At 41.1% G+C, this 25,887-nt stretch overlaps 1 protein-coding gene across 1 annotated transcript in view; it reads left to right on the top strand.

The window, feature by feature from the left end:
* The window catches only part of LOC149314603 (uncharacterized), a 140,732-nt gene extending 125,213 nt beyond the window's left edge, over nt 1-15,519 (top strand). The window contains exons 2-4 of the mRNA XM_089523120.1: nt 14,109-14,581; nt 14,694-14,804; nt 14,895-15,519. Coding sequence (XP_089379246.1) covers nt 14,109-14,581; nt 14,694-14,804; nt 14,895-15,437 — 1,127 coding nt within the window. The 3' untranslated portion in view covers nt 15,438-15,519. The remainder of the gene's footprint in view (nt 1-14,108; nt 14,582-14,693; nt 14,805-14,894) is intronic.
* Nucleotides 15,520-25,887: the final 10,368 nt, after the last annotated feature.

Below are 25,887 nucleotides of genomic sequence, written 5' to 3'. Positions count from 1 at the left end.
CAAAAAATAAATAATTAAATAATTTTTAAAAAATTTAAATAAATAAATAAACCGGGACAAATGTAGGACAACATTTTCAAATGGTGGACACTTTTTTAAAAAAAGTGGAGGACACGCAAAAAAAATTGCTGATTTTAAAAAAAATCTTAATATAAATGCATGTTTCTGAGGCGTCTATAGACAATTGCCCCCCTTGCCCCTGCGCACAAGAGGCCAAAGGCCCCGGCGGCAATCGGTGGCAGGACCGGGCTGGGGCCGGTCCCAAGGCCTCGCCGGGCCACATCCGGCCCGCGGGCCGCAGGTTGCCTACCCCTGGTTTACAGAATTCTGCTCAGATTTAGGAGATTATAACATTGTATTTAAAGCAACATATCCCCAGATAAAGTCACATTTAATTTTAAAAGCGGGTGTTATCACATGCAGCTGCAGCCGGGTGGTTGCAACCCTAATACAGCCCGAATCCCAGATGCATTTATCCAGCTGCTTTGCAAAAAAAAGGCAAGTTCCTATTTTTGAAAAGCCACTGGATGAGTGCAGCTGAGATCCAGGCTGCATATGGGTTGCACTTGCCCGGCTGCAGCTGTATGCGATAACACTCACTTTAAAATTAAACGTGACTTTATCCCATCAGTAATAACTCATTTTAAATCCTATGCAAGAATCTCCCTTACCTCAGTATGTGTGTGTGTGTATACACACACATACGCACACGCTGTGTTATCCTATACTTAGGGTAGAATCCCAAGATCCCCTGGCACTCTCTTTCTTTAGAAGGAGTCCAGGAAAAGAAAAGATCTGTAGACAGAGAAGAAGGTCCACCCAACAGAGGTCCGGAGTGGATGTTAGCAGGGCTGCAACAGAAGTAAAGGTATGGGGGAAGGGGCATTGTGTAAGTGTTGTGCATAATATGACTGTAAATTATGGAAGGGCCCTGCACAATAGGAATAAAACTATTACAGATTGAAAGGTAGCATAGTGAGTTCTTTCTCATTGAAGATTATGAGGCAATTCTCTACATAAAGAAAATAAAAGGGAAGGTGGTACAAAGGTAGCTTATTAATAATTCTATCCTGAATGGTTGAAGTCTAGCAGGTCTTACAAAGTTGTGGTTCTTTGGCCACAGATTCTCTGTTCTCTGCCCTAATAGGTTTGTTTCTGAGGAAATGGGCTATTCTTAATGACAGTTCATGACAAAGAGACCAGTTGCTTTTTTAAAACAACAAACATTTTTGTTTCTTTTCACTTCTTGTTTACTGCCTTCAAGTTGATCTCATTTCCTGGTGACCCTGTGGATGAGACATCTCCAAACCCCCCTGTCCTCCACTGCTCTACTCAGGTCCTGCAGGCTCAGGCCCATGGCCTCTCTGATTGAGTCCAACTATCTGGCATGTGGTTTCCCTCGCTTTCTGCTTCCCTCTAACTTTCTTACCATTATTGTCATTTTTAGTGATACATGCCTTCTCATGATGTGGTCAAAGTATGCCAGCCTCATTTAAGTCATTCTGGCTTCCAGGAAGGGTTCAAGGTTGATCTGTTCTAGAATCCATTAGTTCATCTTTGTTGGCTGTCTGTGGTATTCTCAGCACTCTTCTCCAGCACGACTTCTCAAATGAGTTGATTTTTTCCCCTGTTGCCTTTCTTGTCCAGCTTTCACATCCATACATGGTGATGGGGAATATGATGGCTTGAACAATCTTCACTTTAGTGTTCAGAGTTATATCTTTACATTTTAGGAGCTTGGCCAATTCTTTCATAGCTGCCCTTCCAAATCCTAGTCTTCTTCTAATTTCTTAACTGCAGTCTCCATTCTGATTAATGTTTGATCCAAGGTATGGGATTATTATTATTTTTGTTTTCTTAATGTTCATTATCACTTTCCCCTTTGGCCTTTCTCAGTAATTGCTCCAAGTCTTTGGTGGTTTCTGCTAGTAGTATTGTGGCTTCTGCATATATTAGGCTGCTAATGTTTCTTCTTCCAATCTTCACTTCTCCTTCCACTGTGTCTAAGCCTGCTCTGCGTACAATGTTTTCTGCATACAGGTTGAATAGTCAGGATGATAGTATACAGCCTTGCCTGACTCCTTTGGTGATTGCAAACCATTCTGCTTCTCTGTACTCAGTTCTCATGGCAGTCTCTTGTCCTGAGTACCGATTACACATCAGAAAAATCAAATGCAGTGGTACTCCCATTTCTTTGAGAGCATTTCATGGCTTTCTGTGGTCTATGGAGTCAAAGGTTGTCAATAAAGCACATGCAGATTTTATTTTGGAATTCCCTAGTTCCCTCAAGCATCCATCATGTTTGCAATGTGATTCCTAGTGTTTCTTCCTTTGCTGAAACCAGCTTGTACCTCTGGGATTTCTCTTTGCTGCAGAATTTCGAGCATGACTTTGCTTGTGTGGGAAGCTATGGTTTAACCTGCAAGTCCCAATTTACAAATACTGATGAAATTAGTTCTTCTTTATTCTGTACAAAATACTTAAAAATATTTTCCAGTTTACTATATTTTGAGTAAAATACTGTTTTCTTTGTTTTGATTTTGGACCATAGGCTCAATAGCAGCTAATTTAACTCAGTCTATGGAAAGTTCTATGAGGAAACAGTTCTTGTTTGGCCATGAAGATTTGAGATAAAGAGTCAATACCCAAGGACATCACCACATATTAAGATATTCTGAGTCCTAAAGCCAAATCAAATTTAAGATATCATTACCCTCAGAAATATTATGCTAAAAATGATCTAAATCCTAAAGGACCTCAGAATAAGAGGAGCTTTTTTATTTTTTAAAAAATCATAAACATTTCAAGTTCAAGCTGTATCTTGAGAGACAGCATGGTGTAGTGTTTTGAGCATTGGACTGGAGAACAGGCTTTGATTCCTTGCTCAGCCATAGAAAGCCACTGGATGACTTTGGATGAATCACACACTCTCAGCTCCAGAAAAACCTGTGATAGTTTTGTCTTAGGGTCACCATAGGTTGAAAACAAGTTGAAGGCACACAACAACAGTAACAACAAGAAAAAGCTAGTGTCTTACTTAGATAGTGCATAAATCCAGTGCTGCTGCAAGGTGACATGACCCCACATTGAACATGAACATGGACAGAAGAAGTATGGACAGATCAAAAGGAACAGCTAATGGATTGCTGAACTCAGAATAAGACTCTAATAAATGAATAAGACCACCTTGATTCACACAGCGTCCCAAAGTGACACCTCTAGGGGTAGTTCCCATTGGGCCACATTCTTCCTGATCATGAGCCCTCATCTGCCAGGGACATCACACTTACACATGTCTGCTTGCCAGCAAAAGGTAAGATGCTGAGATGGGAGAATTAGGAAATAAGACACTCGAACTGTGTCACCATGGCTCACCATGAAGGAGTGCCCTAGTGCTTTGCATGTGGCCCTGCCAGCAGGTGGATGGATTTTACTGTCCTTATTAGCATTATGACTAAACAATAGCAGCTTTTCAGTGGCATGGAAAAAGGTTAATTTGTGATTAGTGGGCTCTCCTGGGCCTAATTCCCACTTACCTATTAAACGGGGTTCAGTCCTGAACATGGTTCCCGATATCTTTGCACCAGAACAAGGCTGGTACTGGAGAGGCCATGGGAAGACCCAGGCAGAGAGGCCAGGCTGTGCAGCAGAGAAGGCCAGACCATGCAGTGGAGAGGCCCGGGGGACGGAGGAAGCAGACTGAGCTGGGATTATGGAGGATGTAGGCCGGGAAGAAGGCTGGGGATGGAGGCAGGCATGGCCGGAATCAGATTTGAATCTGCCTGGTTCCCACTTGGGCTGAACTGATTTATTTCTAATAAATTGATTCAGCCAGAAAACCATCCCATTTTACTAGCGTCTTTTTGACACAGGTTAAATTGGTAAAAATCATGGCCCCCCTTTTCGAATCGCTTCAGCAGTTCAAATTAAGTGAGAATGATGGTGGTTTAAACCGAATCATTTGGAATCACAGTCTGGTTTAAACCATAGTGGGAATTATCCATCTGTTCATCTGCCTTGGTCCAGGCCTCAGAGGGAGAGAAGAATGCTGGACCTGATACTCTCCCCCCCACCACCATTCCATTCTCCTTTTGTGTCATGTCTTCTTAGAGAGTAAGCATGAAGGCAGGGAACCGTCTAATTAAATGATTTTATGTACAGTGCTGTGTAAATTTACAGCGCTATATAAATAAAGCTTAATAATAATAATAATAATTAAGCTCTAGATTCTTTCACTTTAGTCTGGCAGTTCAAGGCTGGGAACAAACTGCTGGCTGGGAATGGACTGGTGGAATAAACACACATACCTAGTTCAATTGCCTTTGTTTGGTTCTGCTCTATATAACAGTCAGGTTAGAAGTTCCAGATAGTCTTCTAATCATTTGGAGGGAGGCATATCAGTCCAGGAGATCTATTATCCAGCCCAAAGGATCTAGAGTGTTTGCTGTAGGGTAATCTATATAGAATTTCTTGTTCTGGGACACCAGTTATATCACTTGCTGTGAACAAATTCTGGAACCATATGCTAAAAGATTGAAATGGTTTCCTCTACTGTGGACAACCTGCTGCATCATTTACATAATAAAGCCTATCTGATAACATTGGTGCATACCAGTTTTCAATATAAAACCAAGTCAGGAGAAGACTTATAATTGCTGCAAGGTCTGGCTCTGAGCATCTATCCCAAATAGCCTCTGCAGAGCATATTCCTGAATTTGTTTGTCTAAGGGGCTGTACACACAGCCCCTAAGGGGTGGTGAGATGCCACCCATTTCCTAGCTAGATCAGGGCCACAGCAACCACATGCCACGGCCCCAATCTTGCCTGTCTGTGGTGTAAAAAGGAACCACAAAAAGCAGCTCTTTTTTTGTGCCATGGAAAGGGTGCTGTAGCCACTGGTGCCATGGCTTTTTGGTGCTCCTTTGGTGCAGCACGTGTACATGCTGCTACAAGGGAGTGTGGTGACCCTCCTGCCATTCAGTGGGGCACACACAGTGGCATGGGAGTGGAGTTGGGGCATGTGGTGTGTGGCTGCCACTCCCCCACTCCGTCCTGATGTTTGCATTCATCGTTGGTCTGTACAGCCTCTAAAATAGTAACTAGGAGCTGCCCAAGGTCTTTCTGTTGGCCTGCTTATGTGTCCTTTAGCCACTCCTTTGTGCTTCCACAGCTCCTGCACATGGTCACAGTAGGATACAAAGGCCTGAATCCTGTTGTTGATTCCAACTAGAGTAGACTCACTGAATGCTGAATTGTGAGTCAACATCACATTGATTCAATAGATCTACACTAGTTGAGACAAACAACAGAATTCAGAAGAAAGCATGTTCCAATCTCATTTTTTTCTTAGGAGAGTGGCAACTGTGCTAAATCCAGGGGACAGCATTTGTATCTGGGACCCTCTAGGATCTGTAGGATTGCCCGAATGCCAAGAAACAAATTTGTCCTCCACCAGGCAAAATGAAACAAAATGAAACAAAATATCAATGTAGGGAGGAGAAGGGGCTGAGAACTGGGAGGAAAAAAACAGCTTGAGGAGCATGTTTGTCCACCACCTTTCCTAATTCAGGCTATTATTAAACAGGACCAGATATGTGTTTTTATGTAATGGGAATGTGGGGTGAAACTGCCTTGTAGACTATCTCCTTGTAGAAGATCTTTCTCTTATCCTCTATTGAAAGCATTGCTGGTGTTGTTATGGCTCTCTTTGTCTTACTGGAAAACAATATCACTGTTCCTATAATGTATTAAAAGGGTACTTCAAGAGATCCCAGCATTGTTTTCCCCCAAAACTTGAGTCTAAATTTCTTTCCAAAGGGGTTATGTAAGATTAATTTTTTAAAAGGTATAAACAACCATTAAATAGCTTCTAACTACAGCTCCATGCCCAGATCACCATCCCATCCTTCTCCCGTCCCTGGTAAAAACAGCCCCTTTCTGTTAATGGGAGGCATTCCGATCGGGGACAGGATGGTAATGATCTGGGCACAGAGCTGTGTGATAGCACATGTTCCATGCCCGATCTCAGCCCGTGCCCAGATTGGCAAAAAGGGAATGCAATAATATTCCAAGACTAAAACATTACACAAGTATAGAAATGAGATTCCTATTAAGACTTTGCTGAGTTAATAAAACAATATTTTCCACTTGCACAGCTTCCTTCTTTCCTAAGGCTTCAAAGTAGTTTATTAATACTAATGAATTATGCTTTTGAAAGAGAAAGTGCTGTGTTCACCTAGTACGATTCAGAGACAGAAATGGCAGTGAAATTGATATTTCCTGTTATTTATCCACAATGCCATCCAGAACCACCTGGGATTCATTAAATAAAGTGAAAGAGATTATTACCTCCCAATAAACTTTAGTATTTGTACGTAGCCTTTGCCCATTAAGATATGAAGCCACCATTCTGATTCTTGGCAGCGATACAGCTGATGAAATACTGGTACTTCCAAATAAGTCCATATAATTCCTTGCAAGGATTTTGTGACCTCTTCATTTGCTTTCTTCTCTTTATTTTTTAAAATTTGTTTTCAAAGGGATATTTCTTCCCCTAAGGAGTGAAGTACTGTTTGCAGATGCTTTGCACCTGAGCAGCAATGTCTACTAAAAGGTACCACTATCCTAACTTTGATGACACTGGAGCCAGAGTTGGCACTCAGAGCCCTCTCTGTGGGCACACACTCTGTCACCCCAGCACAGAGTTCACCAGAGTTTGTTACTAGAAGTCAGTGGGACGTGGCACTTTGCAATAAATAAGTGGGTTTTGGGTTGCAGTTTGGGCACTCTGCCTCTAAAACGTTCACCATCACTGCTCTATACTTTATCTGGTAGAAATATCCCAGGACCCAAATCCAGACATTCCCCATTTTAATGAAATCATCTGAACTGTAAAATCTATAAGTACTTATATATAGTTCTCTATTTGCTTTTTCAGGTAGAAATGTGACCAGCATTTAATGTAGCTGCATAAACTTTGTTTTTTGTGGATTAAAGTTTCATTTCATCCGTTATGGATCCACCTTCTGCTCTAAAGTATAACTATTGTCCTAGAGGGAACATATTAATCAAATCCATGAATAATCATACAAACATGGAGGGCAGATTAATTTCTTTCTCTCACACACAAGGATCTTGCTCTGAGTCAGAAATGGTATGCACTGTGGTAAGAGGCCTTATGTTTTTGTGGATCCACCTCTGGATCCAGCCCTATATAAATTAGAAATGGGATCAATGACAGATCACTTGAGGTGGTATTCATTTGAAATAATAATATGTGGATGTATACATGTGTGGTCATTACAGAGCCTGGAAAAATTATTTTTGGACTACAAATGTTATTTTTTATACTTCAACTTCCAGCATCCCATGTTCAGTGGCCATGATGACTGAAGGATCCTGGCACTCCAAAAAATAAGATTCCAAATTCTGATGAACTGAAACAATTATTTTCCAGGGTCATCGAGGTCATAGAAAATATTTGTTCCAGCTTTTTGAGTGGGAGCTGATGCCAAATGTGAAAGGAACTACTTTACTGCCATTGGCATAAACATTAGACAACAACATTGTGATTAACTCTGACCTCTTTTATCTATCTACTGCTTCAGGTCTGTAGTTAGAAGAAAATTATTCTGAGTCATTATTGTTCCCTATGGGGTTTAGTGCGAGGATTTCTGTTATTAATAAGGGCTAAAGCTGCCTTCAAGCAATCAACACTGAAAATGTGACAAAGAATCTTAAGAGAATGCTCAAGAGGGCTACACCAACAGGGAAATAAGTTGCCACATTAGTTTTGTGGCAACAGGCAACATCTTTAGAAATCTCACAGCAACAGCACAGATGGCTTATGTTATCTTTTGCCATAAACTTTAGAAAACAAGTGTGAGCAATTGCTGTTTCTTGATCACAACATACTGTAACTTTTATTTTTTTAAGCTGCAGCATCTTTCATCCAAAGTTCAGCTAAGGCCCTTAAATAAGAAAGGAAGTTGACAAGGAACTGTTGTGGAAATTACTTCTGGTTTGAAGGAGAGAATCACTTTGGGAGAGACGGTTAAAACTAGCAAGAAACATAGATAGTGCCCTGTTTCTGGAGTAGCAAGAAAAAGAAAAGAGAGAAAGAAAGGAAACTAAGCAACAGTATACAATCAATTAGTAACATCAAATAGATTCAGAATTATGAAACCTTAAGGTTTATGTGTTCAAAGCAGGGTAGCCAGCCGCTGGCTCTAGGGTCACAAGTGGTCATTGGCCCAATTTCAAAAGCCCCCCACATATGATTAGTCAAGAACAGAGATAGGAAATAATATGTTAAAATTAATCTACTACCCTGAATCAATGTTTTTTCAGCAATGAATTTAAAATTGTTAATTTTAATCACAAACCCCACCAAACAATGTTATTACAATGTTTCTGGTTATTTTCATGCATTGTGCTTATTTTCAAAAATTTTGAAAATAGGTGAGATTTTAACATTTAACAATTCAAACCATTTAATCAACAGAGTTAATATCTTATCACTTTAAAAGCAATGGACCTCATTCCCTTAGGTCAGCCCTGGTTAGTACTTAAAAGGGAGAGCAACAAATATCAGGTGCTGTAGGCTGTTTTTTAGAGGAAAGAACTGGCCCAACCACCTTTGAGTAATCTTTAACTAAAAAAAACCCTAGAGAAATTCATGGAGTCACCACACGTTGACAGGGAACACACACACACAGAGTAGCACTGCCATTAATGGTTTCCAAACTCTGAAAGAAAGGGGAATGGCTACTGGGGAGAGAAAGAGAAGAGTCACCAAGAGCCCACTTGCTTTTGGCTCTTGTCAATCAAGGTTTAGCCCTAACAGCTTCCTTCCTAGCTTCCTTCCTTCCTTCCTTTTATATGCTACCTTTTGCCTTGAGTGGGACTCAAGCTGGCTCACAGAAGAAAATCACTCAAAACCTAACAATATAATTTTAAAAATATTAAAATCATTTAATTCAAAATAGTATAGAACTATTTTAAAAAGATTACCCATGAAAAACTATCTGGGTAACCCAGATTATGTCTGAGGAAATGTAATTCTTGACATAAAAATGGTTGTCCATGTCTGTGCAGTAAATAGCAAGGAAGAGAAATGTCCAAATTTTGGAAAAGAAAACAAGCTCTTGCTATCTTGAATTCCATCTGTGCAATTTGTAGAAAACTTACAGAAACCAAGTCAATTTTTGCATCCTTTCCTAGCATTATAAACTTCAAACCTAATATCTTCATACTTGACTTTTTAAATCTTAGTGTTCCTTTAAGAAACCAAAATAGATATTACAGTTACTGAATTGTGATTATTTGCTATATCTTCCTCCAATATGCAATACAATAGAGAAATTAGGAGGCAGTGCAGATTATTGCAAAAAGCTTCTCTTCCGATGCTGTTGTACCTGAAGCAGCAACAGTTCTTTTCACATTACCATGCAGTTGTGAATTGATAACAGGTTACTGATCCATCTTACCACACTGCCATTCTCACTTTGATAGAAGGATGGCAGGTGCATCAGCAGTCCAGAAATTAATCAAGGTTTTCAGAATGCAAACCATATCTACCATTAGAATAAGTGGCAGTGTGTTCTCACAGCATTACTTAAAAATATTTTTTGGACTACATTGCTAAGAACTCAGCAGCCAGCATGGCTACTGGCTGGCCACATTGGTTGATGGGGTCTTTGACTTGTAGTCGAAAAAATAGGTCATCTGAATTCTGATATAACCTATTTGGAATAAGTCATGCCTATGCTTTGAATATGATTTTGTAGAGCTGGACTGAAGGATTTGGAAACCTTGCTATTTGCCTCAGCTAAAACTGCCTGACAGTTTTATTGCAGCTCCTCAAGCTTTTACTCCCTTGATAGAGAATATCACATTTCTGTCTACGCTCTCCACATCCTTTGTCCTTTTCATAAAGTTCTGGTATGTCCATCTTCAGACATAATTTTTTTGAATGGAACAGCCACAGCTAGTTAAGCTTTTTCATCATAAAAAACAGAACTCGGTCGCCTGACAATTTGAAATTCTCTCACCCATTCCAGTTTCTTTATATGATATCCTTTAAAAAATAAGACAATGATGAATATGTGCAGTACTTTCAATGGATTTGTTCTGTATATTCAAGTGGTGACATTATTAAATTTGTTATTTAATTCTTTATCCTTGTCTTAACAATTCCTAATGTTTGAAATTGCCTTTTTCATTGCAACAGCATACTGAGCTGACATTTCCAGTGATTTTTGCTACTGTGAACCTAATTCTGTTTCCGATAGATACATCCAGTTTTCATTTCATTAATTTATGTGTGAGCATTCAGCTTTTAACCCAATTAACCCATCATCTATACAGTACCAAACAGAATGCTTTGCTGCATGGCTGACAAGGAAAGTCTTTCCTATACTATTTAAACTAAAAGTGATGGATTGTGTTATCTTATAAAGATAACAGGTTTTAATCAATATTATTATAGGTGCTTTACAGACCGCCCCAAAAGGGTGGTCTGCCGGTGCCGTCATTTGCTGCACGAAGGAGCCCCAGCGGACAAACCATGTAACTCCTCCGCGCAACAAAAAGAAGCTGCAAAATGCAGCTGCTTCTTGCGGTGCCCTTATGATGCCACAAGGCGCCAATGGTGCACTTGTGGCATCATAAAGGCACCGAGACGTGCGGACGCTAAGCATCCACTACATCAAAATGGCGGTGCCCATGTAGAACGGGCACCGCCATTTTGTATGCACTCGGTGTGTACTAGGGTTAGGGGCGTCCGGAAAGGATGCCCCCTTCTAACCCTAGTACGTACCGTGTACGTACTTTCCGCCCGTGCGGAACGGGCCATAATTGACTGATTATCTGATTGATTAGTGGAGGCCTCTTTTAGTGGAAGGATTGCACATTGAGAACTCTCTCTCTCTCTTGTGTGATCCTATATTTGCTACTGGCAGAACCAGTGGAAGACCTCTTTTATGACCTTCTAGACAGCTGAGTAGGCTAAAGCGATGTGTAGTAGGATCTGGCCCAGGATAATGATTGCCACCTATTTTGCCCTCAGTTCAGTGTCCCAAGCAACAAGATTTGCTCTGTCCTCTGAAGGAAAGAACAGTAACCAGGCACAACTCCATTGTGACTTGGCCCGGTGGCTGGTAAAAGCCCCTTCCTCCATTCCAATTGCCACTACTCTGCCTCAGAGGGGGAGAAAACACCAGGCAAAGCTCCATTGTGCCTTGGTCTCAGAGGCTGATTAGAGGCCCTCCCTCCATATTACAACTGTCGGTGCTCTGGCCTCTGAGGTGAAGAAGAGCAGCCAGCATTTGCTGGACTTAATCCCCTCTCTCAAATCCATTCCCTTTTCCTTATGTGTTATGACTGAGTCTTATTGCATGAGAAAAGAAAGCCGAGATGGTGCAAGAGAGTAGTGGCTTTCTCTGTGCCTCTCTACATGCCGTTGAAGCACTTCCATTCTCTTCCTGAGACAGATGGTCGTATAAACATTTTTTTTTTTGGTCATACTGGAAAAATCTGTTTGGATAAAGACACTTTTATGACTATCTCTTTTGGGAAGGAGAATTGAAGTGCTATTATTATTATGATAGCATGTGGAGAGGAATGGAGAAAGCCACTTCTCTCCTAATAAATAATGCATGTTGGATCACTCCTTTAAGATTCAGATTAAAATTCAAAGTGGATTCACCAATTTATGTATATGGCAAGCACAAGCTGCCACTGGCTCAAACTCATCAGCTCCTCACTATGAGTTTATTTTTGCAGCTATACTAGAATTAAAAAAAAATCACTTTTTTTGAACCAGAGTGCCCTAATGAACATGAGATTCTGGAAATTGTACACTTCCCCCTGTAAAGGAACCTAGCCAAGCTCTGCATTATTACAAACAGTAAATAGTTTGTAAAGTCCTCAGTGCATCAGCACCTCACTCTTCAGGCAGTGACAAGTCACCACTGCAGCCTTTTAAAAAAAGAGCAGAGAGAAATGATCTAGCCAGAAAAGCTCTGCCACTTGTTTGCTCAAAGTTCATGGGCTCCTGTGAAGAAGTTGTACCCTGCCTTGCTTTCCCTTCAAGTAACTGAAGGAAGTTCAACTTATGGGGACTTTGTGGAACTTCACAAATTTGATGGCCTAAATTCTGTTGTTAGTCTTGACTAGAGTAGACCCAATGAATCAACTGGATTTATTTTATATTTTATATTAAAATTAAAGAGGAGGGGAACAACATGGATATAATCATGGGAGTCTACAACACCCCCAGGTCAGACTGAGGAATTGGATGATGTTTTTCTAGAACAGATGACAACACACTTGGAAAGGAGAGATGTAGTGATGGGTGAATTCAACTATCTAGATATTTCCTGGAAATCAAACTCAGCCAAAACATTAAAGTGTAGCAAATTTCTCACTTGCCTCAGAGACAATTTCATTGTCCAAACAGTGGAAAAGGCAATAAGAGTATCAGCTATTTTAGATCTGATCCCAACAAACAGGGATGACCAGGTAAATGGGGTGCAAGTGGTGGGATCCTTATGTGGGAGTGATCATGTTCTCATGGAGTTTGTTATACAGAGGAAATGAGAAAACAGGCATAGTCAGATATAGACTATGTCTGACATAGGAGAGTTGATTTTAGTAAACTTAGGGAAATACTGGGGGTGATCCCATGGTCAGGAATACTAAAAGAAAAGGAGGTTCAGGATGGATGGGAGTTTCTTAAAAGGGAGATACTGAAGGCACAGTTTCAGACTGCTCCAAAGAAGAGGAAAAATGGCAGGTGTCTCAAGAAACCAGGATATGAAAAAGGGGGAAATCACCAAAGAGGAATTCAAATAGCTAGCACATGCAGGGATAAAGTCAGAAAAGCTAAAGCGCAGAATGAACTGAAGCTTGTTAGAGAGATTAAGAACAATAAAAAGGGCTTTTGGGGTATGTCCATAGCAAAAGGAAAAAGGAGAAAATGGTGGGGCTACTTGGAGAAGATGGAAAAATGCTAACAGGGAACAGAGAAAAGGAAGAACTACAGTCATCCCTCAACATTTGCAGCTTTGACACTTACAGTTTTGATCATTTGCAAGGTCAAGGCCACTATGTGCACACTCCTCCTTCTCCTCCTGCCTCCTGGGTTTTTCCCCTTGGGAGGGAAAAGCCCAGGAAGAAGAAGCTAGGAAGGGTGTGCATGCCAACCCAGCCCGTTTCCAGGACTGAGAGGTGCCTTTCCCCTGGCAGCTTTCCATCCTGAAAAGAAGCTTGGGAGGGAGGGGGTCGATTCTCCACCTCTTTCCAAGATGGAGAGCTGCCTGGGGAAAGGCAGCTATCTGCCCTGGAAAGGGGCTTAGGGAGCCAGTTGAAGGCTTGGGAGGGTGGGAGGAAGAGGGACAGGTGCGCACCAAGTATTTAACTGGCTTCTGGTTGGGGATGGAGGTGGGTTATTGATGATTTTTCCACATTTGTGGGGGTTTCTGCCCATAACCCCCATGAATGTGGAGGGACAAATGTACTCAATACCTTATTTGCCTCAGACTTCTCACAAAAGGAAAAGGGTGAGCAAACTGAGGGAAATGGAGCAGAGGACAGATTAAGTAAAGAAGTAGTACAGGAAGTACAGGAATACTTGGTTAATCTCAACAAATATAAGTCTCCAAGACCAGATGAACTAATAAATAATAATAATAATAATATAACTTTAATTTATATCCCGCTTTTTGTTTCCACAATCAAAGCGGCATACAACCTTTAAAAAATACAATTAATACAATTCCCCCCCTTAAAAAAGATTAAACAATTCCATCTATTAAAATTACAGACAATAAAAATCTAAAAACAATACTACAATAATAAAATAACAGCGGGCAGAGTCTTTGCTTGTATATGACTTGGGGGGGGGGGGGGAGACATTACATGACTGGGATCTATTCCGGGAAGGGCTGCCAGAAGAGATCCGTCTTGACAGCTTTCTTGAAGCTCTCAAGGTTGGAAATTTGATGGATCTCGTCTGGCAGGCCAGTAGTAAAGGGTGGCACCTCTCGTCAAACTCATAAGCCCCGCCCACTGACAGGTGCCCCGCCCCGGAAGTCCCGCCTTAACAGGAAGTCCCGCCTTAACCGGATATCCGGCCTCCTGCCGGAAGTCCCGCCCTCCCCGGATATCCGGCCTTCTGCCGGAAGTCCTGCCCTCCCCGGATATCCGGCCACGCCCCCCGCTTGTGGCCCCACCCCAGCATGAAACCCCGCCTGTAGGTGGAGCGTCTGAAGGGACTCATGTGACCATGATGATTCAAAAGGGCCAATCAGAAGACGGTTTTAGCAACGCTACAGGAAGCCTTTGGGCAAGCCCAGACATGTTCAGAGAAGACAACATGGAGGCCCCCACTACTTCTGCAAACTCTACAGAGCAAGAAACAGGGGATGTGAAGCCAAAAAGCAGAAAGCGTTATCCTAGCAATAGTTCAGATGATGGGCTTTCTACCTATGCTGACCTGGCTAGCGAAGAAGCTGATGAGATTTGCAAAGCATGGAACCGCCTGGTGGATGCCGTTTCAGCAGAACCAGCTGTAATGCAGGTAAAAAAGTGGGTTTTTTTTATTTTTAAAGGGTTTTGACTAGCCTTACAAAGTCGGCTCCCCACCTCTCCTCTAAAAAAACAAAAAAAAGACTATTTTCTTTATATTTTAGCAACCTCAGGCCAGTAGCAGTTCTGCAGAGAAGTGTGCTGAAGCATGTGGAGGCAACACATTACCTATAGCTCTGTGGAGGTTTGCAAGCATTGGCTGGAATGATATTCCAGTAAGTCATCTTTTAGAAGGGGATTTTGGTATTAAGTGTGTGTGTTTTAAAAATGCATTTTAAAGGTAATCTATCTTTTTTCTTTTTTAGGATTTCGTCGAGATGTCTACAGCTCAACCTAGCCCTGTGGTCATGGCTAAAATTCTTGGACTAGATGTTCCAAAAGAACCATTAAATTTTTCTCCCAGAGAATTGAAAGTTCTCATGCGGTCAACAATCAGAGCTGTGTGTTATGGAATCATCACCCATTGTTTGCAGCAATATCGCTATGAATCCTGTGTTGGCTGTGTAATCTCTGCCCCTGCTCAAAATTCCCATGACTGTCTGTTGTGGTCAAAACGTTATCTGTGTAGAAAACTGAGCTGGTTATGTGGGCAAATAGATTTTAAAAACGTGTTACACGTATATATTCTTGTAGCTTACAGTTTCAATGGCCTATTGATAACAAATGAGACTGTAGACCAAATCTTGCAACTTGTAACTAAAGTAGAGAGATCTGAAAATTCACTGAAGGAATTAAATAACATTTTGAAACCCAGGGATAAGCCTATTTTGGAGCATGTGTTAAAAGTGATTAAAAATAGATCTTATAAAACATTTCTAACAACTATTAACAGACCATCTGATCCATAAAGACTGACTAGAAGTTTGTTTGAAAACTGTTGGCTGCTTTGATATTTTTTTAAAAATGTTTGTTAAAAGGTTATAAAATAAAAAAGAGTTTATTTTAAAAAGGTGTTTGTGATTTTCTTTTCAAAAAAGTGACTACTCTAGAGCTGGCTCATAATGAGTATTTACAATGGGGGGGGGGGGTATCAGTATTCATGCACCACTCAATCTCCCTAGAAAACATGAGGCTTTGGTGGTGTGGGGGATACAAAATGGAGGGGTGGAGGGTGGAGATGGCTCTTTAAATTAAACAATGAAGAGGGGGTGGGGGGAAGCCTTCTTACAGAAACCCTCCAAACTTCCTGACCCTCCTTAGCCTAAAAACAGAAATAAAGCAAAGGAGAGATTCTTACAATTAAGCTGTACAGCTACCTCTCCAACCCCCCCCCCCACTTCAAACAAAAAGCAGAAATCAGGGTGGCTCTTAAATAATGTAGAGGGTTGAAAATCATTTTTTGCAACCCCCCAAGGCCCCCTCCCAATGTCTCCTAAACACAGAAACAAAAAGCATGGTTGAAGTTTTAAACAGACACTATATTTCCCTGGTGGGGCCCTCTGCAAAAAGTTTTTTAAAAAGAGAAAAGGGGAGGGGGGTGGCTTACCACATGGCTATGTGCCCTGCAACATGTACACCTTAGGGGTGGGGGGCCACCTTAGGGGGATGGAGGGACATAGATCCACCCCCAAGGACCACCTTTGGGTCATAGATCCACCCCCAAGGACCACCTTAGGGGGGGTGGAGGGACATAGATCCACCCCCAAGGACCACCTTTGGGTCATAGATCCACCTCCAAGGACCACCTTTTGGGGGAGGGGGGATAGATCCAACCTAGCCTTTTTCTTAGGGGTGGGTGGGGGCAAGTCTCAAGAGCCAATCACAGACTGGTTACCTGACGTATAAAAGTTCTGCAGAGAAGGGGGTCTGTCCTTTTCTGGCTGCCATACCTGTGAGACTCTGTGGTTCTTGGTAAGTTTTTTCCTGTATATTCCATAGCATTGTTTTTTAAAAGAAGGCCTTTATAACTATTGCCTTTTCCCCATTTTTAAACTTTATTCAAAATGGGCTGTTGTGGGCCTTTTCCCTCACTAAAGAATAAATATTTGATGAATGTCCATTAATTTGGGGGGGAAAACTGAGCAGCTTTAAAATTACAAGCATAACATGCGGCTTTCTCTTTTTCCATGGACTTCATCTAAAATCTGGGGCTTTGGGCCATAAAAACATTGGTATTTATGCATTTTCCTGTTAAATGTTTTTAATTGTTAGCATGTAGTTCTGTTAGAAAGAAATTTTACATGTGCTACAAATGTTTTAGAAGCCTTTTTAAAAAATACTTTTCAAAGCTTACTGAGAGTAGAAATGTGTGGATTAGGATATACGGGTTTTTAAAATGTCTGGCAAATGGTTTCACTTGGAAACATGTGCTCAGCACTGTTTTAAATTTTTTTTTTTTTTGTTAAATATATATTTTTAACAAAGCTCTTTTTGGTATTTATGAAACAAGGTTTAAAATGCTTTAGAAGCCTTTTTAAAAAAACTTTGCTTTGCTTACTGCTGGGTATGTTTGATGGGATTAAGAAAGATGTGTATTAAAAAGTCTGGCCCCTGTTTCCACATGCAAAACATGTGCTTGGTACATTTTTAAAAATTTTTGTCAAATATTATTTTAAAAAGCTCTCTTTTTGTGAAACAAGGTTTAAAATGCTTTATAAGCTTTTTTTTAAGAGTATTCTGGAGACTTTGTGGGAAGATTTGATGGGGGTAGAAAACAAAGCTCCAGAGGTGTTAATGGGTTTATGGTCAAGAGCTGATTACTCATACGCAGCAGAGTTACAGCCTTTTGTATTGTTAACTTTTGGCTTGTTGGTGCTAAAAGTTCATTTAATTGTTAAATAAGCCTATTTGGAAAACTTCTTTTTGCCATTTTCCCCCAAAAAGTTCTTTTTTAGGTTTTAAATTGTCTAATGTGCCTGTTTTAAAAGCTCTTTTTTTTGGTTTTTCTCAAATAAGTGCCCATTTGGAAAATCTTTTTATTCTGTTTAAAACTTTTTTTTTTTGCCAGTTTTTCTTAAATAAGCCTGTTAACTACCATTGCTTTGAGCATTGCTTTGTGTGTGTGTAGGGGTTAGGAATTGATGGTGACTAGGTAATTTCAAAAGATTTTATTGGGTGGATAGCTTTGTTATAGGACATTAGCATACAAGAGCTTATGCCGGAAATAACAACCACTTTAGATATAAAATATTGTACAGACGGTTAAAAACAGCTGTTCTCATATTTCTGGGTGTAACTTCATGCGTCATTATTAAGCCGTTTTCCTGAAATAATGAAAAGAAAAAAACTGTTAGGGCAACACATTTTTCTCAATTGATCACTGGTTCCATAGGGTTTCCTAAAGAATATGTGTTAAACTTACCCAGCTGCCATTTTCCTTCATCCAGATGTGTTTCTCCATTATCAAATAGCCGGCAATGCAATTGGTAATTTGCTGTACATTTCCTGTTGTGAGAGGCACACCTCTGGTCTTCAGCTTTTTGGCAATAAAACCTCCAAATAAGAGAGTCATCACAATTCTTCCCCAGTTGATTTTTCCATCAGAAAATTGAGACCTCATAACTAAATGGATTATTTCACAAGCACGAGAAATATTTGGAATTTCCAACTGTGTTATTAAGGGTTCCATTTTTTCTTCCACGTGCTTCTGAGTTGAATTGGCCAATTTTTGTAAAGTGTGGTATATTTTTTCATCTATTTGTTCATCTGGAACTTGGTCACATACTAGATTTAAGTAAACATGAACAATGCTGAATGTCTGCCTCTCCATTTCTTGTCAGAAGCAGAAATGTGGCAGCTCAGTCTCAACAGTATAATTCTGTGGGGTTTTCTGATATGCGAGGGGTGGGTTTAGTGGGCATGTCTCAACATGTTTGTGTTCATCAGGCACAGCTGGTACTTCATAGCCCCTGCAAGCCATGGAAAAACAGGTCCAAAACGTTCCTTCAGAGGAGACTGCACAGGGCACAGGAGGGCTGGCTAAAACACAGGCCCCAAACCTGACACACCCAACAGATGAAGAATTAGGTAAAATTTGTGCTTAACAATATTAGCACTGCTTTGTGGGTCAAAAAAAAATAATAATTTAGAGGTGGGGGCTAACAACATTAAATGTGTTATTTTGTGGGTTTGTTCTTTCTGAAATTAGTGTCTTTTCTTTACAGAATTGATGTTTGCTGAAGGCAGCCACGAAGGCAATGCGGCACCTGAAACTCCAGTGACAACAAATAAAAGTGGAGGTACAGTGTGTGTGTGTGTGTGTGTGTTGTGGTATTTAAGGGCTGGGGGGGTAATGAGTGAGTGAGTGAGCTATAATACTTCTTATTTTGTTTGCTTTTAGACAAATCTCTGAAACGTAACAGAGAAGAACCCCACGATGCTACACCCCAGGCTTCTAAGAAGCAAAAAAATAATGAGCAGGTGATGGTGATTGACGGAAATCTCTTACAACGCTTTGAAGCCCGCAGAAAGAAAGCTGCAACGTTATCGGCCTGCTTTGTGGAGATGCAGAAAATGGTAGCGAAAGGTTGCGCGATCCTTAGACGGGCCAAGGGCTATGAAGCCCATTTGAATTATATGTGGGACAATCCAGTAACACAAGCTCATATGGATGCTTTTTACGAGAGTATTAAAAAATATAACGAGTACATGGTGGACAGGTCCCTTGAACATCGGCAGATAGGCAGAGGTAAACTACAACCAAGGATCAAGAAAGGCCGGAATGGTAAATGGTGCAGGGTGGCGGGGTACTGGAAGAAACCTGCCAATGGTAAACTGTACTGGAGAAGAAGAGTAACCACCCTGATTAACAGATCAAAAAAAGTACTCCACACTCGGAAAAATAATAGGAAATGTAAAGGGGGCCTGAACTCGAGGAGCCTGGTAAAAAACACTAAACATAGTGTTGATAATAACCAGCCTTCTTGTTCCAGCACCCCTTCTTCCGTGGCCTCTGACCCATCCAGGGCTGAGAACCAAAACCCCTGTGACTCTGTTTCTGATAATAACCAGCCTTCTTATTCCAGTGCAGAACCTCAGAATGATTTGGAGTCTTCTGAATCATCCAGGGATGAGAGCCAGCCCCTACCTGCAAACATCCCAGGCTCCCCAGATGATGAGGGCCCCCCTGCCGTGTATGCAGAGCGTGTACGCTCATGGCAGTGGACCCACAGGTTGTATCATACAGTGCGTATCGGTGAGGAGTTCCGATTCAGAAACTTAGAGCATGTAACATCGTACACGCAAGCTATACACGCATTACACAACTCAATACAAAATATTCTAGACGATCTTAACCAGCGAATTAGTCTGGGAGATTGTGTTCAAATTAGACTGGAGGCTGATGGCCTAAGAAATCCTCTGTATTCTGTTAAAAAAAGTAAGGACCTTTTAAATGCTGAGGATTTTCTATCACAGTTGAGTAACCTGTTGCAAAGCAACATGGAAATCTGTGCCCATTCCAGTTTTCGTCTCATAATTACGATTGTGAAACCCCCAGGGGGCGGAGGGCATAGATCAATAGGCTCCATCCCCTCTAGTGAAATAGTTGCCAGAAAAAGAAAACATTTGGTTGATTTAAATTATACAGGCACTAACCTCTGTTTTGGCGGTGGCCTGATTGCTGTCATGAGTGAAAAGATTCCCACAGATGCAAAACTGCTGACAGCAGCCAGGCAACTGTATAAGGAGCTTGGCTGGTCCGATCAGAAAAAAGTGACCTTAAGTGATATTTCACATGCTGAAAACCACTTAAAAATTAATATTCATGTGGCACATTATTCTAAGAAGGGGTGGAGTCTGTTTAAAACCCAAGGCCCTCAATATCAAAAAACATACACGCTGCTTCTGCATGACGAACACTTCTATGGGGTAATCAATGTAAAAGCCTTATTCGGGGTACGAAATTTTTGCATATTTTGCCAGAGCCTATATAACCATAACAATCACACCTGCTTATATTTCTGTCGCCTCTGCTTGAGAAAAGATTGTGCGGTTGTGGTAGATCAACAGGCTAGGTGTTTTGACTGTAAGCTGAATTGTAGGTCTAAAGAGTGCTTAAAAATACACAGGCAGCTGGTCTCAGAGGGAAAGGTACGCTGTGAAAGCAGGAGCTATTGTCCTAAATGCTCGCATTACCAGAAAAGTTACCATGATGAGGAAGAGTGTAAAGGCCGGCAGTGCACAGTCTGTTGGGGGTTCATCACAAAAGATGATGAACATAAATGCTTCATGCAGCCCCTAAAAACCCCTGAGGTTTCTGTACAGTATCTATTTTACGATTTCGAGTGTCACCAAGCAACTGGTGTACATGTCCCTAACTACTGCTTTGTAAAAGCATTTCCAGGGGAAACTGTAGAGTGCTTTAAAAATGGTAACAAAAGAAAGCGGAGGTATAAGAGAGGGGCTAAAAAGCAGTATGACAGCGATGATGAGGATGAAGATTATGAGTGGCCCCTTGCTGGCAAAAGTTGGGAATTTAAAGGGGAGACATGTTTATCTGACTTTATTACAACATTTATAGACCGCCAGTTTTCTGACTGCACATTCTTAGCACATAACTCTAAGGGTTATGATGGTTACCTGGTGCTGAATCAGCTGGTGAAAGAAAAACTTGATGTAAAAATTATCGCTCAGGGTGGGAAACTGATTTCTGTTACAGTGGAAAAATTGAATATAAAATTTATTGACTCCCTGAGTCACCTCCCTATGGCCCTCTCTAAACTACCCAAAGCTCTAGGCTTTGAGAGCTATAAGGGATATTTTCCCCATTACTTTAACACACCTGAGCATTGGGATTATGTAGGCCCAATGCCCTCAGCTGAAGATTTTGGTGTAAAATATATGATGCCTGGTGAAAAGGAAGCCTTTTTAGCATGGTATTCAGAGAATCAGGATAAAATCTTTGACATGCAGAAAGAGCTTGTGTTTTACTGCAAAAAGGATGTTGAAATTTTAGTAGAGGCCTGTACCAAGTACAGGCATGAAATTGTAGAACTGACAAAAGAAAAGAAGTTAGTGGAGAAAGGGAAGAAAGGGAAGAAAGGGAAAAAAGAATATGAGGAGTGGTTTGCTATAGACCCCCTCCAATTCCCCACCCTTGCAAGTGTCTCTCTTGCGATGTATAGATTTAAGTTTCTGCAAGAAAACACCATTGCAATTCCAAGTTTTGTAAATTACCACAATCAGTTTAAGCGATACTCCACACCGTCTATTCAATGGCTTTTGTATATTGAACATGAGGAAAAGCTTGAGATTCAGCATGCCTTAAATGGTGGAGAGGTTAAAGTTGGAGATTATTTTCTTGACGGGTATGCCGCTGTAGGTAATAGGAAAATAGCCTTTGAATTTAATGGTTGCTTTTATCGTGGATGTGTCCTGTGTTATCCTCCCCAGGAGAAAAACCCTGTGGTGGGGAAATCTTATGAATTTCTCTACAATTCCACACAGAAAAAAGCAGCTGAACTCAAAAGCCGGGGTTTTGATTTGAGAACGATTTGGCAACACGAATGGGATAATATGGTAAAAACAGATGTGAAACTCCAAACGTTTCTTGCTTCATCCCGCCTTCCAGAACCCCTACACCCCAGAGATGCTCTCTTTGGGGGTCGTACAAATGCCATCTGTCTCTACTATAAACCTAAAAGTGGGGAGACAGTGAAATACTACGATTTCACCAGCCTGTACCCTTATGTTAACAAAACCAAACAATACCCTCTGGGGCATCCCAAAGTCATTTATAAGGACTTTGAACCGGTCACAAACTATTTTGGCATAGTGAAGGCAAAAGTTATTCCTCCCAGAAAACTCTATTTTCCAGTTTTGCCTTCCAGGATCTCTGGAAAACTTATGTTTGTGCTGTGTTCAACCTGTGCAGAACAGCGGCAGTTGGACCCGTGCAAACATACAGATGAACAAAGAGCCTTAAAGGGGACGTGGTGCTCCATTGAGTTAAATGTGGCTCTAGAGAAGGGGTACAGGGTTGTGGAAATCTATGAGGTATGGCACTTTGCACGCAGGTCTTCTGTGTTGTTTTCAAAATACATCGAGATGCACCTACGACAGAAGCAGGAAGCTTCAGGCTATCCTCACTGGTGTGTTACCGATGAGGACAAAAACAAGTATATAAAGGAATATCATATGAGGGAGGGGGTGCTTTTGCGCAAAGATCAGATCGCTGTGAACCCTGCAAAGCGCCAGATTGCAAAGCTGTTTTTAAATTCTTTGTGGGGGAAGTTTGGGCAGAGAACAAACCTCCCTCACACTCAGGTGTTGAGAGACCCCGATGAATTCTTTCAGCTGCTTTTTTCTGATGCTTACAAGGTTTCAATGTTTGAATTTGTTGACGATGAGGCTGTTTGTGTCTCCTGGAAATATTCCGACGACCGGGTGACAACCTCGGGTAGAAAAAACGAATTCCTTGCCTGTTTTACAACGGCCTATGCACGTTTGGAACTTTATGCACTCTTAGACAAGCTTGGGAGACGTGTTTTGTACCATGACACAGACAGTGTCATATTTGTGAGTCGGGAAGGAGAGTGGGACCCTCCTCTCGGAGATTTTCTCGGGGATCTCACAAGTGAGGTTCCTGCAGATCAGACCATTACAGAGTTTGTGTCAGCAGGGCCTAAGACCTACGGTTATAAGTTGTCTAACGGCACAGCCTGCATGAAGGTCAAGGGGATTACATTGAACAGCGCTAACTGTGAAAAAATTAATTTTGACAGTCTCAAAGACCTGGTATTCTCCTACGTCTCAGACAAGAAAGGTTCCACACCTCATGAAATTGTGGTACAGCAGCCAGGTATTGTAAGAAATAAGCAGCATTGGACACTTCACACTAGAAATCTCAAAAAAACACAAAAAGTTGTTTTTGATAAAAGGGTCATTACTGAAGGATTTAGGACACTTCCTTATGGCTACTAAAATGGAAACACGCTGGCAACACCCATTCTCAGCTATTCTCGCTGGACCTAGTGGCTGTGGGAAGACGTTTTTTATAAAAAATATGCTGGATCATGCTGGTAGTGTGTTCTCAGAAATGCCTGAAAATATTGTCTGGTGTTACAGTTGTTGGCAACATTTGTACAAAGAACTCCAATGTAAATACCCTATTATTCAGTTTGTACAGGGGATGCCTGATAAATTTGATGATGATGAACTGTTACCCCCCAATAAAGTAAATCTTTTGGTTATAGATGATTTGATGATTCATGGTTCTGAAAATAGAGATCTTGAGCGGGTTTTCACCCAATTTGTACATCATAGGAATCTGAGTGTATTTTTCATTACCCAAAATATTTTTTGCAAAGGAAAAAGTAGCCGGACCATCAGCCTTAACGCTAAATATATGGTGCTCTTTAAAAATCCTCGGGACAAATTACAAATTGCTACTTTGGCTCGACAGATGTATCCGGGAAATGTCAATTTCTTCATGGAGGTGTTTGCTGATGCTACAAACAAACCTCATGGGTATTTAGTGCTGGATCTGAATGCTAACACCCCTGATTCTTACAGGCTAAGAACTTGCCTTTTCCCTCCAGATTTGCCTGTGGTATATATAATGAAGAAAAACTATTCCCATCACAAAAGGGCCCGGTTTTAACAATCCAGGGCTCTGTTGTTGTCTGCTCCTCCATGGGGAAACATGTCCAGTCGCGTAAAGAGAAACTTGGCACTTTTAAAACTGCTTATTACAGTGCCTCCTCGTCAAAGAAAGGCCATTTTGTGTTCAGCTTCGGATGACCTTGTTGCAGCCATTTCAGAAATAGCCCTCAATACTTTAAAAGGCAACATTCCTTTATCCCCACAGCAGGTGCGTGTATTAAAAAAAAGACGCACCCTTATTAAAACTCTGGGTAACAGTAAATTGTCCCTGAGAAAAAAGAAGTACCTTGTGAAGCAGTCTGGGGGCTTTTTGGGGCCACTGCTAAGTTTCGCAGTTCCTCTAATAACAGGCCTTTTAACTAAACAGTGATGGAATATGCTGAAAAAATGTATTTGGTCCCCAGCCATCAGCTAGAACAATTAAAGGGCCCAGCTTCTAAAGAAGAAAACATCAGAACTACAGCAATCTCTTCCTTAGATACTGAAATGCAGGCAATTCTACGTAGGACCGACTTAACTGAATATGAGAAAGCCAGACGTTATGATGCTTTACTCCAAAAATATCTAACTCATGTAAAACAGAAGGAGGCAGAGAAACAAAGTTTAAATCTGTTTCTACCCGAATCCCCTTCTGAAGAAGTTGTGATGAACTCCCCTGATGGCATGATTCAAGAAGTGTTGGACAATCTGCCTGTCAGGTACAAAAATAATGCAAGATTGTTACTAAACAAAATGAGTCAAAACAAAAATGTTTCTTCGTGGGATGACAAGGGCGTCTTTGTGTATAAAGGAGAATCTGTAACTGGATCTAATATATTGGACTTAGTCAAAAGTATAATACAGCCTCATGCTTTACCAACCAAACGCCTCCCCAAAGGCTGGGATGTTTTTTTGAGGGCCATGGCTGAAATAAACGCTCCAACTTCTGTGGTGGGTAACACTGCCAATAGAGAACTTTTGAACCGTTTAAAGAACCCTGAAGATTCTTTGTCACTTACACCTGTACTGTCACACAGATCTTTTAAAAAACAACGGCATGCTGCTTGTACCTGGCTCACTTTATAACGCCGCTATTTTTTAGAAAAAGAAATAGAAATAAAAGTCTTCTTTTTAAACTATTTGATAGTCTGTGAGTGTTTTTTTAAAATGAAAATAAAAGCCAGGACACAGATTATGTTTTAATAAAACCCTCTGAGGGGGTGTGTTTATTAGGAAATGCGGTGGTGAAATTCATTACAGGATACACATCCCTGAGTAGTCTGGAACATGTCTGAGACAAGCCCGGGCAAGTTCTTCTTCTTTTTCACAAACTGTACAACCATCTCATCGTTTTTTTCCAAATTGTGAGAATATAGGTCTTGAATATTTTTAAATGTCAGGCACTTGCCGCGCTGTTGCAGAAAAAACACACAATGATATCCACAAACCACAGAGTCTGGGGCTTGTACTGGATGACCCTGAAACACAGTTTTGTAGCCATTTTTTCTTAAAAAATTCATGATTGTTTTAGGAAACAGAGGGTGGTCTGGAGGGTGTCCGTAGGAGTCAAAAAATTCGCCATTTTTTTCTTCTGTCAAGTATATAGCAAGCCAATGTTCTCCTGGAAGGTTGTGAGGATGGGTGTTTATGACCAAGCTCAGGGGCCTTTGCAGCAGTTTCTTTCTGGGGAGCATGTCACAGGGGAAGACTCCATAGAAGCTCTTCCGAGTATAGGGGTCAGAAGTCAGTATGCGGGTTAACTGCAGGCTATCCATG

The sequence above is a fragment of the Sceloporus occidentalis genome, unplaced genomic scaffold, assembly GCF_023333645.1.
Source record: "Sceloporus occidentalis isolate IW3139 unplaced genomic scaffold, rSceOcc1.0.p SCAF_4, whole genome shotgun sequence".
Lineage (NCBI taxonomy): Eukaryota > Metazoa > Chordata > Lepidosauria > Squamata > Phrynosomatidae > Sceloporus > Sceloporus occidentalis.
This window is presented reverse-complemented; position numbering and strand designations above follow the sequence as displayed.